The sequence below is a fragment of the Ranitomeya variabilis genome, chromosome 4, assembly GCF_051348905.1.
Source record: "Ranitomeya variabilis isolate aRanVar5 chromosome 4, aRanVar5.hap1, whole genome shotgun sequence".
In the NCBI taxonomy this organism is placed as follows: Eukaryota; Metazoa; Chordata; class Amphibia; order Anura; family Dendrobatidae; genus Ranitomeya; species Ranitomeya variabilis.
In genome coordinates, this window is record NC_135235.1 from 441,400,117 (window position 1) to 441,419,525 (window position 19,409).

General features: G+C 43.2%; 1 protein-coding gene and 1 long non-coding RNA gene across 3 annotated transcripts in view; one reads left to right on the forward strand and one right to left on the reverse strand.

Annotated features, from left to right (window-relative positions):
- The window catches only part of TBC1D16 (TBC1 domain family member 16), a 79,746-nt gene that overhangs the window by 39,982 nt on the left and 20,355 nt on the right, over positions 1-19,409 (reverse strand). Inside the window, exons 2-4 of one of the 2 annotated variants that reach the window (XM_077251478.1) lie at positions 3,274-3,448; positions 2,228-2,435; positions 1,221-1,692 (exon numbers count right to left, since the gene is read on the reverse strand). In XM_077251478.1, the coding sequence (XP_077107593.1) occupies positions 1,221-1,692; positions 2,228-2,399 (644 nt within the window). In that variant the 5' untranslated portion in view covers positions 2,400-2,435; positions 3,274-3,448. The remainder of the gene's footprint in view (positions 1-1,220; positions 1,693-2,227; positions 2,436-3,273; positions 3,449-19,409) is intronic. The other variant, XM_077251477.1, reaches the window with a different exon arrangement.
- LOC143765127 (uncharacterized) lies at positions 6,521-13,734 on the forward strand. Its single transcript, XR_013213322.1, has 2 exons — positions 6,521-6,649; positions 13,525-13,734. It is a non-coding gene; the product is annotated as an uncharacterized LOC143765127 (long non-coding RNA).

The following is a 19,409-nucleotide window of genomic DNA, read 5'->3' on the forward strand; positions in this document are numbered from 1 at the left end:
CACTGGAATTGGTGTCTCTGCCCCTACATCATGCTGCTGTCAGATTATACAGCAAAAACTTGGTGCCAGATTCCCTTTAAAGTGGTGGCAAATCACAGAGGTTTGTCCAATGGCACTCTCCACCCCCATCAACTAGACTGACAGGTCTCTCCATATAAAGGGAGAGCCCTGTCATTCTAGGCAAGTGTGATGAAGTTAGATTGGCTATAGTTTTGTGACTAGTCATCTCATCCCTGGCCACTATTTTAAAGAGAATGTGTCACCAGGTTTTTGCTACATCATCTGAGAGCAGCATGATGTAGGCAAACAGACCATGAATCCAACGATGTCTCACTTACTTTACTGCGTGCAGCGGTTCTGACAGAGTTCTTATACTTAGCATGCAGCAGAGCTGAGAAAGCTAACCCCGCCCACACCAGGCTCTGTGTGCACATTGTCTATTGACCATAAACGGATTCTCACAGCAGGGCGCGGAGCCAGACTAGAATGCGTGTGCTGATGTAGTCAAGGCAATGATAATGACCAGGTAATAAAACCATCATAGTAAACAACAACACACAGCCTGACATGTGACACATCGTTGAAATCTGTGTTTAAAACCCTACCTCATGCTGTCCTCTGATTACATAGCAAAACCGTGCTGAGACATTCCCTTTAAAGGCCAGGGACATCCCTAGCTGCAGGGTTTCAAAACAAAACATTCACATAAGCATCAACGATGCTAGTCGGTGATTCATGTTGTCCAACCTTTCACTAGGTAAAGATTGGACAGTTTTTGCGCTTATTTTATTCTTGCTATGCTCTTTTTCCAAACCCACCATATGTTTCCAGAAAAATGGACCTTATTTTTCTGGTAGTTTTTATGGTCTTTACTTAGAGGGGTGTCTCACACAATTCTCTGCTCTATACAATTACCCCGCGAGCACCACCTTATTGGTAAAGACCATTATAATTAGTACCAAATAAAAATGCTCACATCTCTGGAACTGTACGGCGGATTTGAAAGAACAATAGAAGAGAATACTTTTTTAGAGGAGCGGAAATAAAATACGGTAACTAAAAACTGACTCTTTAAAGCAGAAGGCTGCATTGGCTACAGATTTCAGAGGCTTCAGGATCAGCACCAGGGACAGAAACCATAGCTTACATTCTAGGTGCCAGTAATTGATTCACTTCTAAATATAAACAGTAAAGTGGAATTGGCTCCAATATCAACTTACCTGGGTTCATTCTCCAAAAACACTGAACTGTTTTCTTCAAGAGCTTCAGAAATCGGGGACATGCAGAAGGGGGAAGAGAAAGCATCAGAATCGGAATCCAAAGTACTGTCTTTGCTGACTTCATCAGACGATATGTCCAGAGACCTCTCGTCCTCCCCTGGCTCTGCGACGTCTGCTGCTCCTTCTGCGGAGCCATCGGAGGTATTACGCTCCGAAATGGAGTCAGCTTTGCTAGGGCTTGGGGCATCCCTAGAGTTCTCTTTGGTAGAAACAGAAGACTTTGGAAAAGTAGAAGATGAAGAATTAGCAATGTGACGACTTCTTTTATGAGTTTTTCGAACAGGGGAGCTTTCGGGTGTGATGTAGCGCAAAGCCTCCTCATCCTGCCGCTGTATGCGTGAGTTAGGGACCCAGGCCAATATTAGTGTAGTACCCAGGGACTCATCTTTCTCCATGTACACACACAAATAGCCTGAAAAATACAAAATTACAAAGTAATTAGTAGCAATAGGCAGAATTAAACTTTATTTTTTTTATAATTCTTGAAATTTATGATGACTATAAATTGGGGATAAGAGGATTGGGTTTCAGATAAAACCAACATTGCTTGTATAGACAAGTCAGTGCATCTCACTATGAATATTAAACACTTAAAAGGGGTTAGAAATTGGATCAACAATATTTACAAACAGTAAATTATATTTAAAAAAACAAAAAACAAAACACTTCTCTTCCCATTTTATCACAGGAGTGAGTGTTCTTACGCATCTTTGGCCTTCTGAGTCCATCATAAAACAAGTCAATGACGTAGGAATTCCTACCGGCAGCTGAGCTTATGTCACTGACGATTTATGATGCACTCACAAAGCTGTGGATGTGGCAGAAACAATCAATCCTGTGATAAAACAGGCAGGGAAATACCCTTTAAGCACATTGCAAGGGCCTGATATAAAAAAAAACCCTAATCCATATACAAGGGTTTGGAATGGCTTCATGTGATCACTCACCTGGATGATGGGATGCAACGTTGTGAAGCAGCTCTGGGGGGTGTACGCATACATTGTTTTTAGAGAATAAGATTTCTCCATCCAGTACTGAAGAGTTTTCTCCCCCAGAGCCTAAGGTCAAGAAGTCGGAGGCCTTGGATGAAGCACGGCGAAGAAGTTTTCCCAGAGACATGGCATCAATTCCATCATCTGTTAAACTATATAGTTCCTGCAAAGCAAGACATTCTTTATCACCACACATAGAATAAAGTGACCAGTGAACATATATTCTTCATTATTTTACAAAAATTGTATAAATAAAACATAAAAAAATAAAAATGCATTAAACAATAATATAGAAAACATTCTGGTTCAAAGTTTTATATAATTTTTGCTGTATTGAAGTATGAGAATGCTATATGCTTCACATGTCTCGCCTGCCCCCCAATGCTATGCCCCACACAGCAGCATCAATGGTCAACCTTCTACTCAATGAAGGCCTCAGAGACTTTCCTTGACCCTTTCATGGGCCGTGCATTGTTCCATATTCTTTTTTAGCTGTATAGAGGTGGCAGTTAAAGGGAATGTCAAGTTTAACATTTTAGGTAAACCTATAAAACAACAACAATCAGCGCTGTTAAACACCTCCCTGGGTCCAGTGCTGCATCTCTGCCCCTGCTCTGGTCTCTGTTGATAAGTTGCCCTCTTGATGGCACAAGCGGCTGAGCCCAGTGATTGGCTGCAGTGGTGACAAGTGCTGTAAATGCAACATCACTACTGCAGTCTATAAATAATCACTGTGGCAGTGGAGGAGTAGCAGCGCTGGACCTGACGAGGGTGCGCTGTTTATAGGTCTCCAATTCTATGGCCACATAAACTGGACAACCCTCCTTAACATGAACTTTATCTCTAATATAGTCTATGAGAAATACAGTTCGCCTGTCCTTGGGAGTGATGAGGTGGTCGGATTCCCAAAATAAAATATTTATGTCAATACAGGAGAGTGAGTGAAGTCCTGTGTACTGTACATGGATATAAGAGGGGATCCAGAGGCACAGAAGGCGCACCTGAAAGCTCACTGTGGGTTGGGGTCTTCAGGCGATCGCTCGTGTGGCACAGCCGGATGGACCCTACGTCACGTCGTCTTTCTTGGCAGTACTGGCAATTTTAGAAAACGCTGATCCGCAGGCAGATCCCTTGATGTTGTACCACGGAGCTGATCCAGCTCTCTACACCACCACTCTGAATATAAAATGGGTGTGCGTCACCTGCTGGTTTAACAATTTACAGTCGCTTTCTAAATGTCTCTATGGTGCGTTCTCTTTCAAGAAAGTCCTTCTTCTGCACATCCCGTCCATTCATTTATAGCATTATGTTACATAAGAGTGCCAAACTTACTGTAAAAAGAGTCCACATAGCAGCCTACATAGGGCACTGTAACAACAAAAATCAATATACTATGTGCAGGGCCATGTAAATGTAATTAGCACACACAGCACCACCTACAGCCACAATAGCCGACGGTCCAGGTTCCCAAGCTAAGGGGCCATATCATGACATTCAGTAAGTTACAAAATCTCACAATACTGCTCAAACATACAAATCCGTCACATCACACTGTCCACTGAGTGAAGGGACAAGCTCACATTGCCACATATTTTACAGGAAGTGGGCTTTTCCTCATCAAAGACCCACAATATTCCCAAAAACGTGAAGGGTAAAATGCCTAAAGTGGTTGTCTGGTTGCGAGGTACAAGTCTACAGCCACTCTATATGACTGTAGACTTGTGAATCTTCACAGTGTGTACTCTGTGCACTTTAAGGATTCCCTGAAGTCATGTGTGCGATTTTCATCCTTCTGGGCACATCCCGACTAGACGAGTCCGGCCTCGTTTATACACTTGCACTGAGGAAGTGACTGCAAGTATGGAAACCACATACTTGTGGTCAAGAGCCGGCCGCTCCCAGAACTGGCAAATCATAACAGTCTGCAGTGAGGATTCACAAGTCTGCAGTCACAGAGTAACTGATGACTTGTGCCCAAAGGCTGAACAACCCCTTTAAGCCTTGTTCAGAAGTCAGTGATTTTTCTTGCATGTGAAAAACGGTCCGAGTTTCATCAGTGTTTTTGACAGTCAGTTTTGTCAGGGCCTCACTTTTTACCAAATTTTCAGCCCAGCCCCCTCTCCCACACCCCACTAAAACAGGAGCGAAAGGAAGTAAAATAATAGTGAGGAGGGCGGCAGCTTTGGAGGTGACAAACTGCTCTGGCTGACACCAAGGGCCAGCAATAGTTGTGGAAACGGGTCTTTGATCCGTCCATTACTAATACTGCTACAAAATGTTAACAAAATACTTTATTCAAAACCAACTACCTAACACTGTAAACATTTTCTTAAGAGAGACACGGATCCTATGCTGGCCCAACGTAGTCCACACAGGATAACTGCAAAAAAAACCCAGAAACATTAGGAGCACACTGCAAAAGGACAAGAATGGGGGTCATTAACTGTTCGACAGCTGCAACACATGCAGGGATTGCTTAACAAACAGGCCAAAGATGCTCTATTAGCACCCGAGCATGCTCGGATAACATCTTAGCTGATCACGTTTGCTCAATATTGATCAGGATGGCAGAAATTACTCAGAAAGCAAATTGAGGGGGCGTAACGACTGAAGCTCCCCTCATTTGCATATGACAAAAGTTGTTTTTTCAGCCCTGAAACACTAAAACGTATGCTACCAAAATGATGTTTATAGGGGCTAAATCCATTATAGAACTGTAAGTACAATCCCAAAAAGTTGGGATGCTGTGTATAGACAACAAGAGTGTAATGTTTTGGAAATCAGAATATAAATCAGAAGGTGAAAGTTAGAAATTTTCCCATTTTATCTGAAAAGGTTAGCTCATTTAGAAATTCATGGCAGCAACACAATCAAAAAAGTGTGGACAGAGTTAACAAAATGCTAGAAAAGTAAGTGGTACCAATGAAAACTAATTGGAGGGTTAATTATTTAACTAGGCTGTCATGATTCCCCAATGGCATGGGAACATCAGAAACACAAAAATAACAGACTAGCTCTCGGGTGATGGAAACTCAAGCTGACCGTGACCTAAATCTACCACACAACTAACAGTAGCCAGGAAGCATTCCTACGGCTGCCTAGATGCCATGCGCCAGCCGGAGAACTAACTACGCCTGGAAGAGGAAGGAAAAGACCTGGCTTACCTCTAGAGAAATTCCCCAAAGATGATAGTAGCCCCCACGTATATTAACGGTGAGTTCAGAGGAAAAGACATACACAGTATGAAGGTAGATTTAGCAAAGCGAGGTCCACTTACTAGATAGAGGAAGGATACAAAAGAGGACTTCACGGTCAGCTGAAAAACCCTTTCAAAAACCCATCCTGAAATTACTTTAAGACTCCTGTGTCAACTCATGACACAGGAGTGGCAATTTCAGTCCACAAGAGCTTCCAGTAACAGGAAATGACAAAACTGTAAACTGGACAAGAAAAACAAAACAATAAGGACAAGAGTCCACTTAGCTGATCAGCAGACTAGTAGCAGGAACATGCAACTGAAAGACTCAGGTTACAATGATGACCGGCAAGGAAGTGACTGGAGAGCAAGGCTAAATAGGGAACTCCCAAAACTGATGGAAGCAGGTGAGCTGAGGCAGAAAAGCACACACAAGTCTCCAGTACCACCAGCCACCACCAGGGGAGCCAAAAAGCGGATCACAACACTAGGCCAAATGAAATAAAAAGAGCATGTTAGACAGGCAGAGTCTCTCAGAAGCAAAGATAGTCAGAGGTTCAACAATCCTGTGAACAAGTGCTTCAACAAAAAATGTAACAGAAAAATGTTCCTCCAGACAAAAATTGGAAAGACTTTGAAGATCCCATCATCGACAGTACTGAATGCGATTAATAGTAAAATGGCATAAAAGCATTGAAAAGTTGCGAACTGAGTGGCTCAAACATTTTGCGACTTCTGGGGTTTTCATGCTAACTTGAATAACACTGCCAAAATCAGCGGAGCCTGAGTGGGACAGGACGTATCCACACCGGCCCTTCCAGTTCATCAGAAGTGTCAGCTCATGGAGGTGCATGCCTCTTAATGAATTTGGAGACTTTTATGCCAGCAAGATAGGCATAGAGCGAGTAAGAGGTACACCAGTCTTGACAAAATGGTTCAATGTCTATAACAAGGAAGGCCTATTTTTTGGGGGGCAAGACAATACTAAACCACATACTGTATCCACCACAACAGCATGGCTTCACAGAAGGACAGTTCGGGTGATGAACCGACCAGCCTGCAGTCCAGACCTTTCCCCAATAGAAAGAATTTGGAGAATTATGAAATGAAAAATACAGCACTGAAGACCCAGGACTGCTGAGCAGATAGAATCCTGCTACACAATGGTAGCCATCACATGGGTACAACTTTTTTTGAGATGTTGTGAAAAATTTCTTAAATGAGTTAATTTTTAAAATGAAATGTAAAAATGTGTAATTATTATTATTATTATTTATTGTTATAGCGCCATTTATTCCATGGCGCTTTACAAGTGAGGAGGGGTATACATAATAAAAACAAGTACAATAATCTTGAACAATACAAGTCATAACTGGTACAGTAGGAGAGAGGACCCTGCCCGTGAAGGCTCACAATCTACAAGGGATGGGTGAGGATACAGTAGGTGAGGATAGAGCTGGTCATGCAGCGGTTTGGTCGATCGGTGGTTACTGCAGGTTGTAGGCTTGTCGGAAGAGGTGGGTCTTCAGGTTCTTTTTGAAGGTTTCGATGGTAGGTGAGAGTCTGATATGTTGCGGTAGAGAGTTCCAGAGTAGGGGAGATACGCGAGAGAAATCTTGTATACGATTGTGGGAAGAGGAGATAAGAGGGGAGTAGAGTAATGTAATGTTGATCTTCTGATTTGTGTTCTATATGCAGTTGTGAATAAAAATGGCTATAAAAGGTTTCCAAATCATTGCATTCTTGTTTTCTATCCATTATAGCGTTCAAATGTTTGGAAGGGGGGGGGGGGGGGGGGATGACAGCCTCCTTTTAAGATAGCACTTAAATGAAGTTGCAGACTTGAGCTGATGGATGTGTCTGTGCCACAAGCCTACAGCTGCAGGATCAGTGGCTGGGGCCCACCGGAGGATTCTCTGGGTTCTCCGATGGGTCAGTCCTACGTTGGTCATTACTAACTTATGATAGTTAATTTCTCTCAGGTTGTCTGTCAGGGAAGATTGTTTTTATAAAATTAGTTTTGCAAGATATAGCCCTGGAAGCTATGAGTAGTTGTCTCACCAAAGGCTCTTATCACAAGTTACAGCTGGCTGCCTGCCACCACCTGTTCTTTCCACAGGGTGATGCGATTGCGCTACACACCAATAGTGACCAGTCAGCAGCTGCTCAGCTCCCTGGGAAGTAACGGCTGCTGTAAAAAATGCCAAACGTTGCTGCTCCCAAAGCCAGCAACCTTGAGCTCATCAGTACAACTAGACATAAAATCAAAACACGGCCAACCTGTCTCCAACCCACGTCCAATACCCCTCGCCTGGCCAACACTACGTAACCCAGTGTTGTTACAATCGTTCAGCTGAGACAATATTTTGGGGTTGATGTTTATCTGTTACTTGCCAGAAATAAGTAATTTTTTTTTTACCTGGTATAAATGCCGCTGTTCTCCCGAATCTGGCATTGTTTATTTTTTAGCTCCTGTGCTTCTGCTTTGCAAATATAGCCACGTCTTCCCTGCGTATAAATCTAGGATTTTTAGCTTTTTGGGGGTGGTTCTCAAGGCTATGTTAAGGAAGAGTTGATGACCATGCCCGCTTGGCTACAATACTAGAATGAGAGGGGCAATATCTCAGAGGAGGTGGAGGAACAAAAACAACACCAGACTCAGGTGAACAGTGGCATTTACTCCATGGGAAAAAAAGAATCCAGATGTAAAGCAAGTGACCGCTGCTCTAACGTTAGCCTAGCAACTGCATTTACAGATTGGTAAAAAATTTAACCACGACATAAAAAATAAAAAAAAACAAACGTATGCTATACTATATGGCTTCTTGTGTACCATGCATAGGAGAACAATGTGATAGACCAGCCATGTAACTGACTGCTCTGAGAATACCAGTCCCTTAGGTTCTGTATTTCCTGCCATATAAATGCTGGTATATTACAGTATCAACAAGGAGTTAAGGGCAGTACGGTGGCTCAGTGGTTAGCACTGCAGCCTTCCAGCGTTGGGGTCCTGGATTCAAATCCCACCAAGGACCAGATCTGTAAGCAGTGTGGGACAGGGATGCCGTGGGCCCACCAGTAACCAGCTCCAGGGCCCCACTTTTCAGCTACATGTAAATGTGACATTATTGTCAATCACAAATTTATATAACAATGAGCTGGGTAGTTTGTTACATGAATAAGATGCTCCTTTGTCTGAACATAGTGACTCAAGTATATAGTGCCAAGTACTGCTCATATAAGTGGGTGGTGGCCACTCTTGCACAGCGGCCCACCATAGGATTCTCCAGTTCTCCTGTGGGCCAGTCCAAGCCTATCTGAAAAGAGTTTGTATGTTCTCCCTGGGTTTGTAAAGCATTGTGGAATTAATGGCGCTATATAAGTGAGTAAAAATAAAGATATTACCTCAGAGATTTCAAGTTGCAGAATTTTGTCTCTATTTAAAGGGGATTTGTCACCAGGTCAAAATTGACCAAACTTTGCTTTTAAATTTAGTCCTGCTTCTCCCCTGGGTACGCCATTTTTTTTTTTTTTTTAAACATCTGCCAAAGATTTAGCTAGTTCTAATTTTTATGGCCTTTCCAATGGGGGTGTGACAGCAGCCTAATCAGCCGTCCCCAGAGAATCCTGTGAGCTATGGCCACCTGGTAAAAACCATAAATTGGCACTAAATAAGAAGGTCCATATCTCTGGAACTGTATGGTGGATTTTATTTATGAACAGAAAAAAGTGTAATAATTAAGGGAACAGCATAGGAGCCACTTTTGACCTCATGATAGATAATCTATAATCCCTTGCAGGAGGGGCAGCTGGAGTGCGAGTGGCAGGGATGGTGCCAACGACCACTTTGATTGGAATGGCAGCAAATTGGAACTTTGTCCATGTGAAAGAGCACAGCTACATCTTTAGCAGTATCCAGCATCATTTTACGCTTTGGAAGCTGAAAGATATAACTTTTTGGAGCTTAATTAAAAAAAAAAATGTAAAACTAAAACTTTTACTGCAATCAGACTGGGGTGAGGTAAGGAGACATGTTTTCGGGTGGGCAGAAGCAATAAATAAGGCTACTTTCACACTAGCGTCGTGCACTGCACGTCGCTATGCGACATTGCGGCTCACCAACGCATACTGTGGAAGCGCCGCACAACGGGGGCAGCGGATGCAGTTTTCCAACGCATCCGCTGCCCCATTGTGAGGTGCGGGGAGGCGGGGGCGGAGTTCCTGCCGCGCATGCGCGGTCGGAAATGCTGCAGACGAGGCACCAAAAAACGTTACAAGCAACGTTTTTTGATGGTGACGGTCCGACAACACGACGCAACCGCCGCACGACGGTTGCAACGTGTGGCAATGCGTCGCTAATAAAAGTCTATGGAGAAAAACGCATCCTGCAAGCACTTTTGCAGGATGCGTTTTTTCTGCAAAACGACGCATAGTGACGTGCAGTGCACAACGCTAGTGTGAAAGAGGCCTAAGGAAGACACAAACAGGTGATGTGACCAGAAAAGGAATCTTACTTGCAGAGGCGCGTGAAGGAAGAGGATGTGGAAGGCTTAGTTCCTGGCTCATATAATGTTGAGTCATCACTCAGCCAAACAATGTGGCTGCACAAGCTCTTTACCAGTCTAGGAGCTCCTACCGAAGACGCTCTATAATAAGGAGTACAGATGCTACACAGGTATAAGGGCAGACACACATCTATACATCACTGCAGGGTATACAGTGGGAAAAATAAATGTTTAACACACTGTTGATTTTGTAAGTTTTCCCACCTACAAATTATGGAGAGGTCTGTAATTTTTATCGTAGGTAAACAACAACTGTGAGAGACAGAATCTAAGAATAAAAAAAAAAAAACTGAAAATCACGTATGATTTTTACATAATTAAATTGCATTTTGTTGCATGAAATAAGTATTTGATCACTTAACCACCAGCAAGAATTATGCCTCTCACAGACCTGTTTTCTTTAAGAAGCCCTCCTACTCTGCACTCATTATCTGTATTAATTGCACCTGTTTGAACTTGTTACCTGTATAAAAGACACCTGTCCACACACAATCACACTCCAACCTCTGCACCATGGCCAAGACCAAAGAGCTGTCTGAGGACACCAGGAACAAAATTTTAGACCTGCACAAGGCTGGGATGGGCTACAGGTCAAAAAGCAAGCAGCTTGGTGAGAAGATAACTTTTGGCACAATTAGAAAATGGAAGAAACACAAGAAGACTTTCAATCTTCTTCGGTCTGGGGCTCAGCCCTAAACTACATGGGAGGACCTGGTCAATGACTTGGAAGAGAGCTGGGACCACAGTCTCAAACATTACCATTAGTAACAGAACATGCCATCATGGATTAAAATCCCGCAGGGCAAGCAAGGTCCCCCTGCTCACACCAGCACATGTCGAAGCCAGTTTGAAGTTAGTCAATGACCATCTGGAAGGGTCTTCACCACTCCATTTTATTTCTCCACACAGTGTGGAAAAAGTAACCCCCGTGGTCAGGTACTCTCGGAGTTCCCCATGTATACACACCACCCCCACTTTCCGTCCATTGGGGTTGTCCCCAGCAACAAGGGACCCATGTAACAGAGTTTCTAAGCTCCACGAGTCCAAGAAAGCCTCCGTTTGGGACCCACTGACGAGTACCTGGCACAGTTGGGGTTCGCCACCTGTAGATGCGGTGCAGCCTGCCTGTGCATACATAGACGTACGGCGAGTATACCCGCAGTCCATGGGTTCAGCTGCCAGGGAGCAGTTGGCAGCCATATGTCTAGGCCTTTGGCACCACCAACACTTGATAGCTGGGGCTGATTTAGGGGAAACGGGTCTACTGTCACTCTCACTTTGGGATACCCCCCTCAGTATGGGCTCGGTCCTGATTGGCCACAGTAGAGGGTCGGGGACTCTTCCCAGACTCCTGGGCTGGCAGGGCCCGACGTTACAGCCAAAGTGGAGCAGTGTCCTGTATAAAATCCCGAGTAGACATAGACTGCTCAATCAGTCCCACTACCTGGTCCAGAGTGCACGAATCCCCTTGCCCCACCCAACACTGTATGGCCGCTGGTAGCACCCTCACCAGCTGGTCGACCACCACCCTCTCTACCATCTGAAACGAGGTTAAGGTCTCAGGCTGAAGCCATTTTTTTTTTTTTACAAGCTGCAACAAGTCATATGCCTGAGACCTGGTGGGCCGAGTTTCCACAAAGGACCATTTGAACACCCGTTGTGCACATACATAGGTGTTAACCCCCAGTCAGTCAAGGATCTCACCTTTCACATTCCCATATTCCAGGGCGATATCCCGACTGAGGTCCAAGTAGGCTTTCTGGGCATCTCCTGTCAGGAAGGGGGCCACCACTTCAGCCCACTGGGAAAGCGGCAAACTCTCCCGCTCTGCTTTGCGCTCAAACACGTTGAGGAAAGCAAGCCTCCAAATCGTCCTCAGGACTCATCTTCCTCAGCGCTGACCGGACTTTGTACCGGGCCTCAGAACCGATAGGGGTCGCTGGTGAGGGAGACTCTTGCAGAGCTGTAATCTGTTGTAGGATCAGCTCATTAGCTTTCTGCTGTTGCCGATTCAGTAGCTGCTGCTGGTGATTGTGCTGCTGCTGCAGGTTCTGCTGCTACTCCTGCCATTGTTGAGTGAGGACCAACTGCTTCAAAGGCTCCTCCATTTTGTCGGAAGGCTTGGGCTGCAGTGTTGCAGGCCTAATAACCGACATGCAGTGGGATCCGGGTATGCCTTAGTTCATAATGCAAGCATTCTCCACCATGTGTAGTGCCGTGGTGTTGGTGCAGTGTGACAGACAGGCAGTGATCACAAGAAAGTTCAAACAAATATCTTTTAATGTCCAAAGAAACTTACAACTGGAACACAAAAGGTTCCTCCGGATCGCAGCCGGGAAACAAGACTGTCCGTAACAGAGACTGGTTGCCGTGGGCGACTGCACCGCCGTGTTACACTGAGGGGTGCCAGGCCTTTTGGCTCCGTGTTGCTTCACACAGGCTGAAGCTTTGCAGAGCCTCCTGCTCTGCGGGTTTGCAAACCAAGACTGACACACCCTGACACTTTTATTTTGCATTGCAATCACAGCTATGCCTGTGACTGCAATGCACTCCAGCGGCCTCAAAATGCTTCTTTGCGCATCCTGGGGGATACATATCGACCCTTGCATATGCTCCCCCTCACAATATGTAATGAAATAATTTTTCTCTCAAACTTAATTACTGAAAATTACAACACCAGTATGATTTTTTAAAGGGGCTAAGTACTCTATATGAAGGTCTAAAGTTTAATTTCAATTTAGGGGGTGACAGACTCCCTTTAAAGGGAATCTGTCATGCAGTTTGATCTGTGAACATCATCGTATAGAGCAGAAGAAGCTGATAAGAATGATACATAGGTTTGTTGGGAAAGATTCAGTATAAATTGTATTTTATCCATTGAAATTCCTGTTGTCTGCATGTGTATGAGTCCAGTGGGAGGTCTTAGTAGTGATTGACAGCTATGTCTGCATGAACAGTCATACAAGGAAGACTGTCAACTACTGAGTAGGACCGCCCACTGGACTCATGCCTACAAGCACCAGAGTGGAATAAAATGGAAGTTTTACTAAGATTTTTGCCACAAAATGTAGATAAAAGCTGCTCCTTATCAGCCTCCCTACCATTTTCCAATATAACAGGTTCCCTTTAATCAGTTAGGACAAACCATCCTGTTTGTAAAATTGTTCTTAATTCCTGTTGTTGTTGTTGCTTTACGACAAAAAAAATAAGGTGATAAATAACGAATATGATATGTTACTTTTTTTATATATTTCTCATAGTTTTCACTCAAAAATAACCTAAAGTTTGCAAAGGTGAATTGTATTATTTTTGCACATTTATCATTCACGGCTCAGTCTGTCTGACACATATATGTTGTCTAGCTCGATCAATCGTATCTGGTCTGACCACTTTCTTAAAATACTAAGGAATTCTGCGTTACTCACAGACATGTCATATAATCGTCATGTCGATTACAATCAATGATTAAAACTACAACATTTTAATTACAGAGTCATTTGGAGTGGCAAGCACCAAGAAATAACATATGTGGGAACGGATTGGGAAATGTCCTGTTCAGTCCGGATGTAGCTGCCAGACACAGAAGAAGTGGATGTGCCCTAATGAGTCTGCAGAATGCATTTAGTGTCAGGCTCTCCTTTTCCTCTAACTGCATTTTAGAAAACATTTTTTGTCAAAAATAAAATGCTGTTATTTTACAAGATTTTTACATGATTCCCATTCTCCATAGAAATAATCACGGAGAATTCGAGAACACGTGGTTATAGGGGAATCTGCATATGAAAAATCCCTTCAAAAGCTACCAAAAGTATACACTCTTCTTAAGGTAAGGGTCAGGTAGATTCGCTCGTACTAGAGAATCGGACCGATTATGCAAGTGACACTCCGATCAAACTGTGATGATGATGATGATGAGTGTGATCAGAGTGTATCACACAGTGGGACTTGATTCTCTGGGATGAAGAGAAGATGGAGAAAAAAAAAATTCTCCATCTTCTCTATTGTGTCAGTGCGCAAAAAAAATCAGACTGCACTCAGATGAAATCCGAGTGCAGTCCAATTATTTCCACATACTCATTGACTTGCATATAGTATTATAGAACGCTCGATCACGCCTTAGGCCTAAATCATACAAAACATAAAACAAACAAACAAAAAAAAAAAAAAAAAAAAAAAAACACCTTATATTCAGAAACACATCTAAAGGTTTCACCACAAAAAAAAAAAAAAAAGGCAGGATGACAGGGGCATGATGTCCTACTCTGGTTCAATCTACACACCAATTCTAATGAGTAAGCCATTGTTTCAAATAGTCAGCAGCACATATATATATATAATTTTTTTTTTTTTTTTTTTACACACACGTGTGTGCTGTCCATTTAAACCATGGACGTGTGAATTTGGCTCAAGGTGGGGGAGCAGCTCGTTCCACTAGTGTGGTCTATAGAGCTGGAAGCCCCTTCTTCAGAATCTAGACTGAAAGAGGGGTTTAAGGGGAACCTGACATGTAAAATAACGCTATAACATGCAGATATGGGGTTAATCTGCCGCTGATTAGCATTCTGACGACCATGCGCCGCCCGCACTGAGAGCCCCACTGCCAGGAGGAAATTAACTTTATTTCCCCTAGGTGGTGACGGCACGGCTTCAGTCACAGCTCAGCAAGGGCGGCTGTGATCGCACCCCGGCACTGACTGATAGCTGCCTGGTCTATTTTGGGTACATCTGTCCTAAAAACATACACGGTATATAAAAAATAAAGCATAGCTATAAATTATTTTAATAGTGGCACTGACAATCTCTTCTGCTAACGCACAGAATTTTTGTCTTTGTGCCATTTTATAGGATCTCGGCCTCAAACAATGGCAGCTACATCAATGTGCCGTCTCTTTAAATAATATCAGTCATCTACTATGACCTATTATGATAACATTGCAACTGCTGGTAAGGATTTCTGGATTTTGATTTAAAAAAAAAAAAAAAAATTAAATAATCCCCAAACGCTTAGAAAATGTAAAAACTAAATATAAATAGTGAATTCAGATGATAGCGCCTGTTACGGTCTCCTTCATCAGATTCCTGCATGGTGTCTGGTGCAAGAACTACAATTTGCAGAATGCAGATCACCACAAGAAGCTCAGTGCAGATACAGTGTGATGGCACAAAATTAGCCCGAAAGGCTGCAGAATTGTGAATGCAGCTCTGAAGACCATTTTTCAATCTATTCTATTCACACAAAAATATAAATTATTCTATTTTTTGTATGTAAAAAGTAACATACTTATAAGAAATTTTGAAAAAAAATCTCCATAACCCAAATAGGATATAAAAATATCAGTATTTCGTTTCTCCAATAGTGCAACTCCTGAACAAAAAATAACCAAACTCCAAGCAAAACAGGGGCTTTTCCAAACTATTAAAGGGAATCTGTCAGCAGGTTTTTGCTATGTACTCCGAGAGACGCATAATATATGGCAGGAGAACTTTATTACAGGGATGTGTCACTTATTAGTGTGCGTGTTGTAATTTCAGTACAATCAGTATTTTATCAGCAGGAGATTATCACTACAGGACTATAGTTCATGTGCAGAGCAGTCCAGCTAATCTGTGTAACCCCGCCCCCACTACTGATCGGCAGCTTGCTGACAAGTCACACTGTACACAGCTGCCAAGTCAGGGTTGTGGGTGCAAATGACATGCCTGGAGTCAGGTTTTCTTGCCCTATTTTGTCCTGTTCTCAGAATATAGAGAGCAAAAATATGCTGATGGGACTTCTTAAAGGGACTCTTTTATACTGTCTCTCTGCTCTTAAAATTAACTAAAAAGATAAAAGTGATAAACATCCTAAAAGCAAAAAAAAAAATCAACTCAAATTATTTGGACCAAAATATTTTGAAGTTCAGGAGTCCAGTGCTAATGATGAGAGATCCTTTGATCGTTGCCATTTTGCCTTACAGGAGGCATCTGGTCCCCATTTTCTGCCACCTTTACAAAGAGCGATGACAGATCTGCTTTAAAAAAGGAAGATTATTTTGTTCTCTAAACAATTGAATTACAGAAGCCCAGACACTGAAGTGATGGGAAGTATGATTTTTGCTTTAAAAAAAAAAAAAAAAAAAAGTCCAGATTTTTTTTTTTTAGGTTGTGGTAAATTTATAAAACATTTAACTGCTGGCTTTAACCCCTTCTCCCCGAAGCCTGTTTTCACCTTCTGGAACAAGCCATTTTTTCAATTCTGACCAGTGTCACTTTATGAGGACATAACGATTCAACAGATCCCCACTGATTCTAAGATTGTTTTTTCATGACAGTGGAAAATTTCTTCGATATTGCCTTGGTGGGAAGATAAAAAAAAAAAAAATCGGAACTTTGGAGAAAATTCAGCAATTTTCGAACTTTGAATTCTTATGCCCGTAAATCAGAGTGGGGTCACACAAAATAGTTAATAGATAACATTTCCTACATCAGCACAATTTTGGAAACAATAAACAAAGATTTACTGCAGGAGGAAGCTATGTATAAATGGGCTGAAAAAAACTACAGATGGAGGCCTTGTATAGAATGGTTGAGGAGCGATGTACTGCAGGAGGAAACTGTATACAGAGGGCTGAGGAGTACTGTACTGTACCGTAGGAGGGGGCTGAAGGGCAATGGACTACAGGTGGAGACTGTATATCATGGGGGCTGAGGAGCGATGTGCTGCAAGTGGAAGCTATGTATAAAGGGGCTGAAGAGAGATGAACTACAGATGGAGGCCTTGTATAGGTTGAGGAGCGATGTACTATAGGAGGAAACTGTATACAGAGGGCTGAGGAGTACTGTACTGTAGGAGGGGGTTGAGGAGAAATGTACTGCAGCTGGAGACTGTATATCAAGGGGGCTGAGGAGCGATGTGCTGCAGGGTGTGATGGTGTGGTGGGCTGTGAGAAGTAAATCAGCTGAGGTCACATCCCAGACTGTAACATGACCCACACAGCAGCAGGCCTGTCTCTACTGGCCAGAGTGCAGGGATTCGGGCTGGGAGATGCGATATCCATGTCTGGAGGTGACCCCTGATGAGACTGATCACTCATACAGCAGTACTCTGGTTGTTGGGTGATGCGGTCAGTGTGCCCCTTATTGTGTCACACTGGCAGCACTCACCCGGTCACACTTTAATATGGCAATGTGGTGCAGCAGCGCTCTTGATGCTTTGGGAGGATTGGGGTAAGGCGATTTAGGTGAAATGTATACTATGTGGAGTGTTATTATGTTTTGGGGTCAGGGGTGATTAATTGATTATCCCCCCAAGGATGTAATTATCCGCTATTAATAGAATAGAGGATAAATTGCTGAATGGTGGGGGGTGACCATTGGGACCCCCAGAGATCCCAGAAGCAGGGCTCTGCAACCCAGAGAACGGTGCGTTCTGCAGCTGCGTCCTGTATAAAGGGAAGGTGTGCATGCTTGGCCTCAGCTTCATTCATTGTCTATGGGACTGACGGAAATATCAGTGTACACTGCTCAGCAGTCCCATAGACAATGCGTGAACTGGAGGCTGTTTTTGGACACCTCCACTCTATTGAGGACAGATTTACACAGGTCTGATTCTTGGGTGGGGGGATTCATAGGATACTACGGCTGGGTGCAAGAGGGTATGATATTATAGTCAGGTGATAGTGAAGTAATGATTTATTAAATGAAAATGTACAAAGTATCAGGACTTTTCCTCATGTCTTCCCCCCCCCCTCTGTCCAGGCCGTTCTTATCTAGGGCTGTCACGTTATCAATGGAGCTGTCATCCTGTCAGTCACTCCACTCCTACACTTACTAGGATGGGGTTACTTGCAGCCATGCAGAAGAGCAGAAGATGCTGAGATGCCATTCAGGACATTATCTCTCTGTGATCACTGCTAGAACAGGACATGATTTATGTCAGTGGAGAAAAAAAATTCCAACAAAAAAATATAGATCTATGAATAGAGTATATATAAAAAAACAAAACAAAAACAAAAACACAACAACCTCACACAAGTGATCCATCACCCACAGGCAGCAAGAAAAAGTGACATGATTTATTTTAAAGGAAATCAGATTTTTGCTACTGTATCAGAGAGCAGCACGATATAGGGGCAAGGACCAAGATTGCAGAGATGTATCGCTTACTGGGATGCTTGCCGTAGTTTTGATCTGACTGCAGATCTATCGATCCTCTGAATGATGAGCTCTATATAACCTTGCTCCCAGCACTGATTGGCAGCTTTCTGCCTATGCACAGTGTACACAGAGCTGAGGAGCAATGTACTGCAGATAGAAGCTGTGTATAGAAATGTGGTTGCATAAGTATGAACACCCTCTTGTAAATGGGAATGTGGTTGTATTCAGAATTAGCCAGTCCCATTTATGGCTCGCTCACACAACTGTGTGACATCCAATCTGTTATCGAATAGCACTCGGCCAAATGTTTCACTATGGGCTGTGCAGATCTGCGATTATTTTCTCATACCTATTTGGTAGCATCGCAGCATGAAGTAAATGCAACCGTTAATCGGCTCACCCTCATCCATACAGGTCTATGGGTATGTGTGAAATATCGGACCTCTTTCTGATGTCATCTGAGTGAAGTCCAATGTAGGTTCGCAGAGACAATGGAGAAGATGGAGATATTAAGATCTCAGTTTTTGAGAGAATCGGATTGCACTAAGACGACATTTGGCTCAAACTCTGACCGAGTTTGATCCGAGTGTCATTAGCATAATCAGCCCGACTGTCTCTTACACGAGATAATAGATTGCTGTGTGACCCCGGCCTCAAATAGTCGTCTGTACACAGCTGCCATCACTTACAGTGATTCTGAATAACCCCATATAAAGATTAGCTGTTCTAGTAAGATTTCCTGACATTTTCTTAGCAGCATTTTACAGCAAAAGCCACGGTCCATAAATAGCTTAAAACACAGCAAAGGGATCTCACTGTTGAAAGTCACTCAGGGAAAGGGTACAAGAAAATTTCCAAGACATTAGGTATAATATGGAACATGGAAGATTGTCATCATGAAATGGATTTGGCACTTTTGTGACATTACCTAGAATTGGACGTCTCTCAAATGAAAAGACAAGAAGAAAATTGGTCCTGGAGGCTGCTAAGAGGCTAAGGCTACTTTCACACTAGTGTTTTGACTACGTCGAAATGCGTCGTTTAGGAGAAAAAACGCATCCTGCAAAGTTGTCCGCACGATGCGTTTTTTCCCCATAGACTTACATTAGCGACGCATTGCGACTTGTGGCCACACGTCGCATCCGTCGCGCGACGGATGCGTCGTGTTTTGGTGGACCGTCGACACAAAAAAAGTTACATGTAACGTTTTTTTGTGCGTCGTGTCCGCCATTTCCGACCG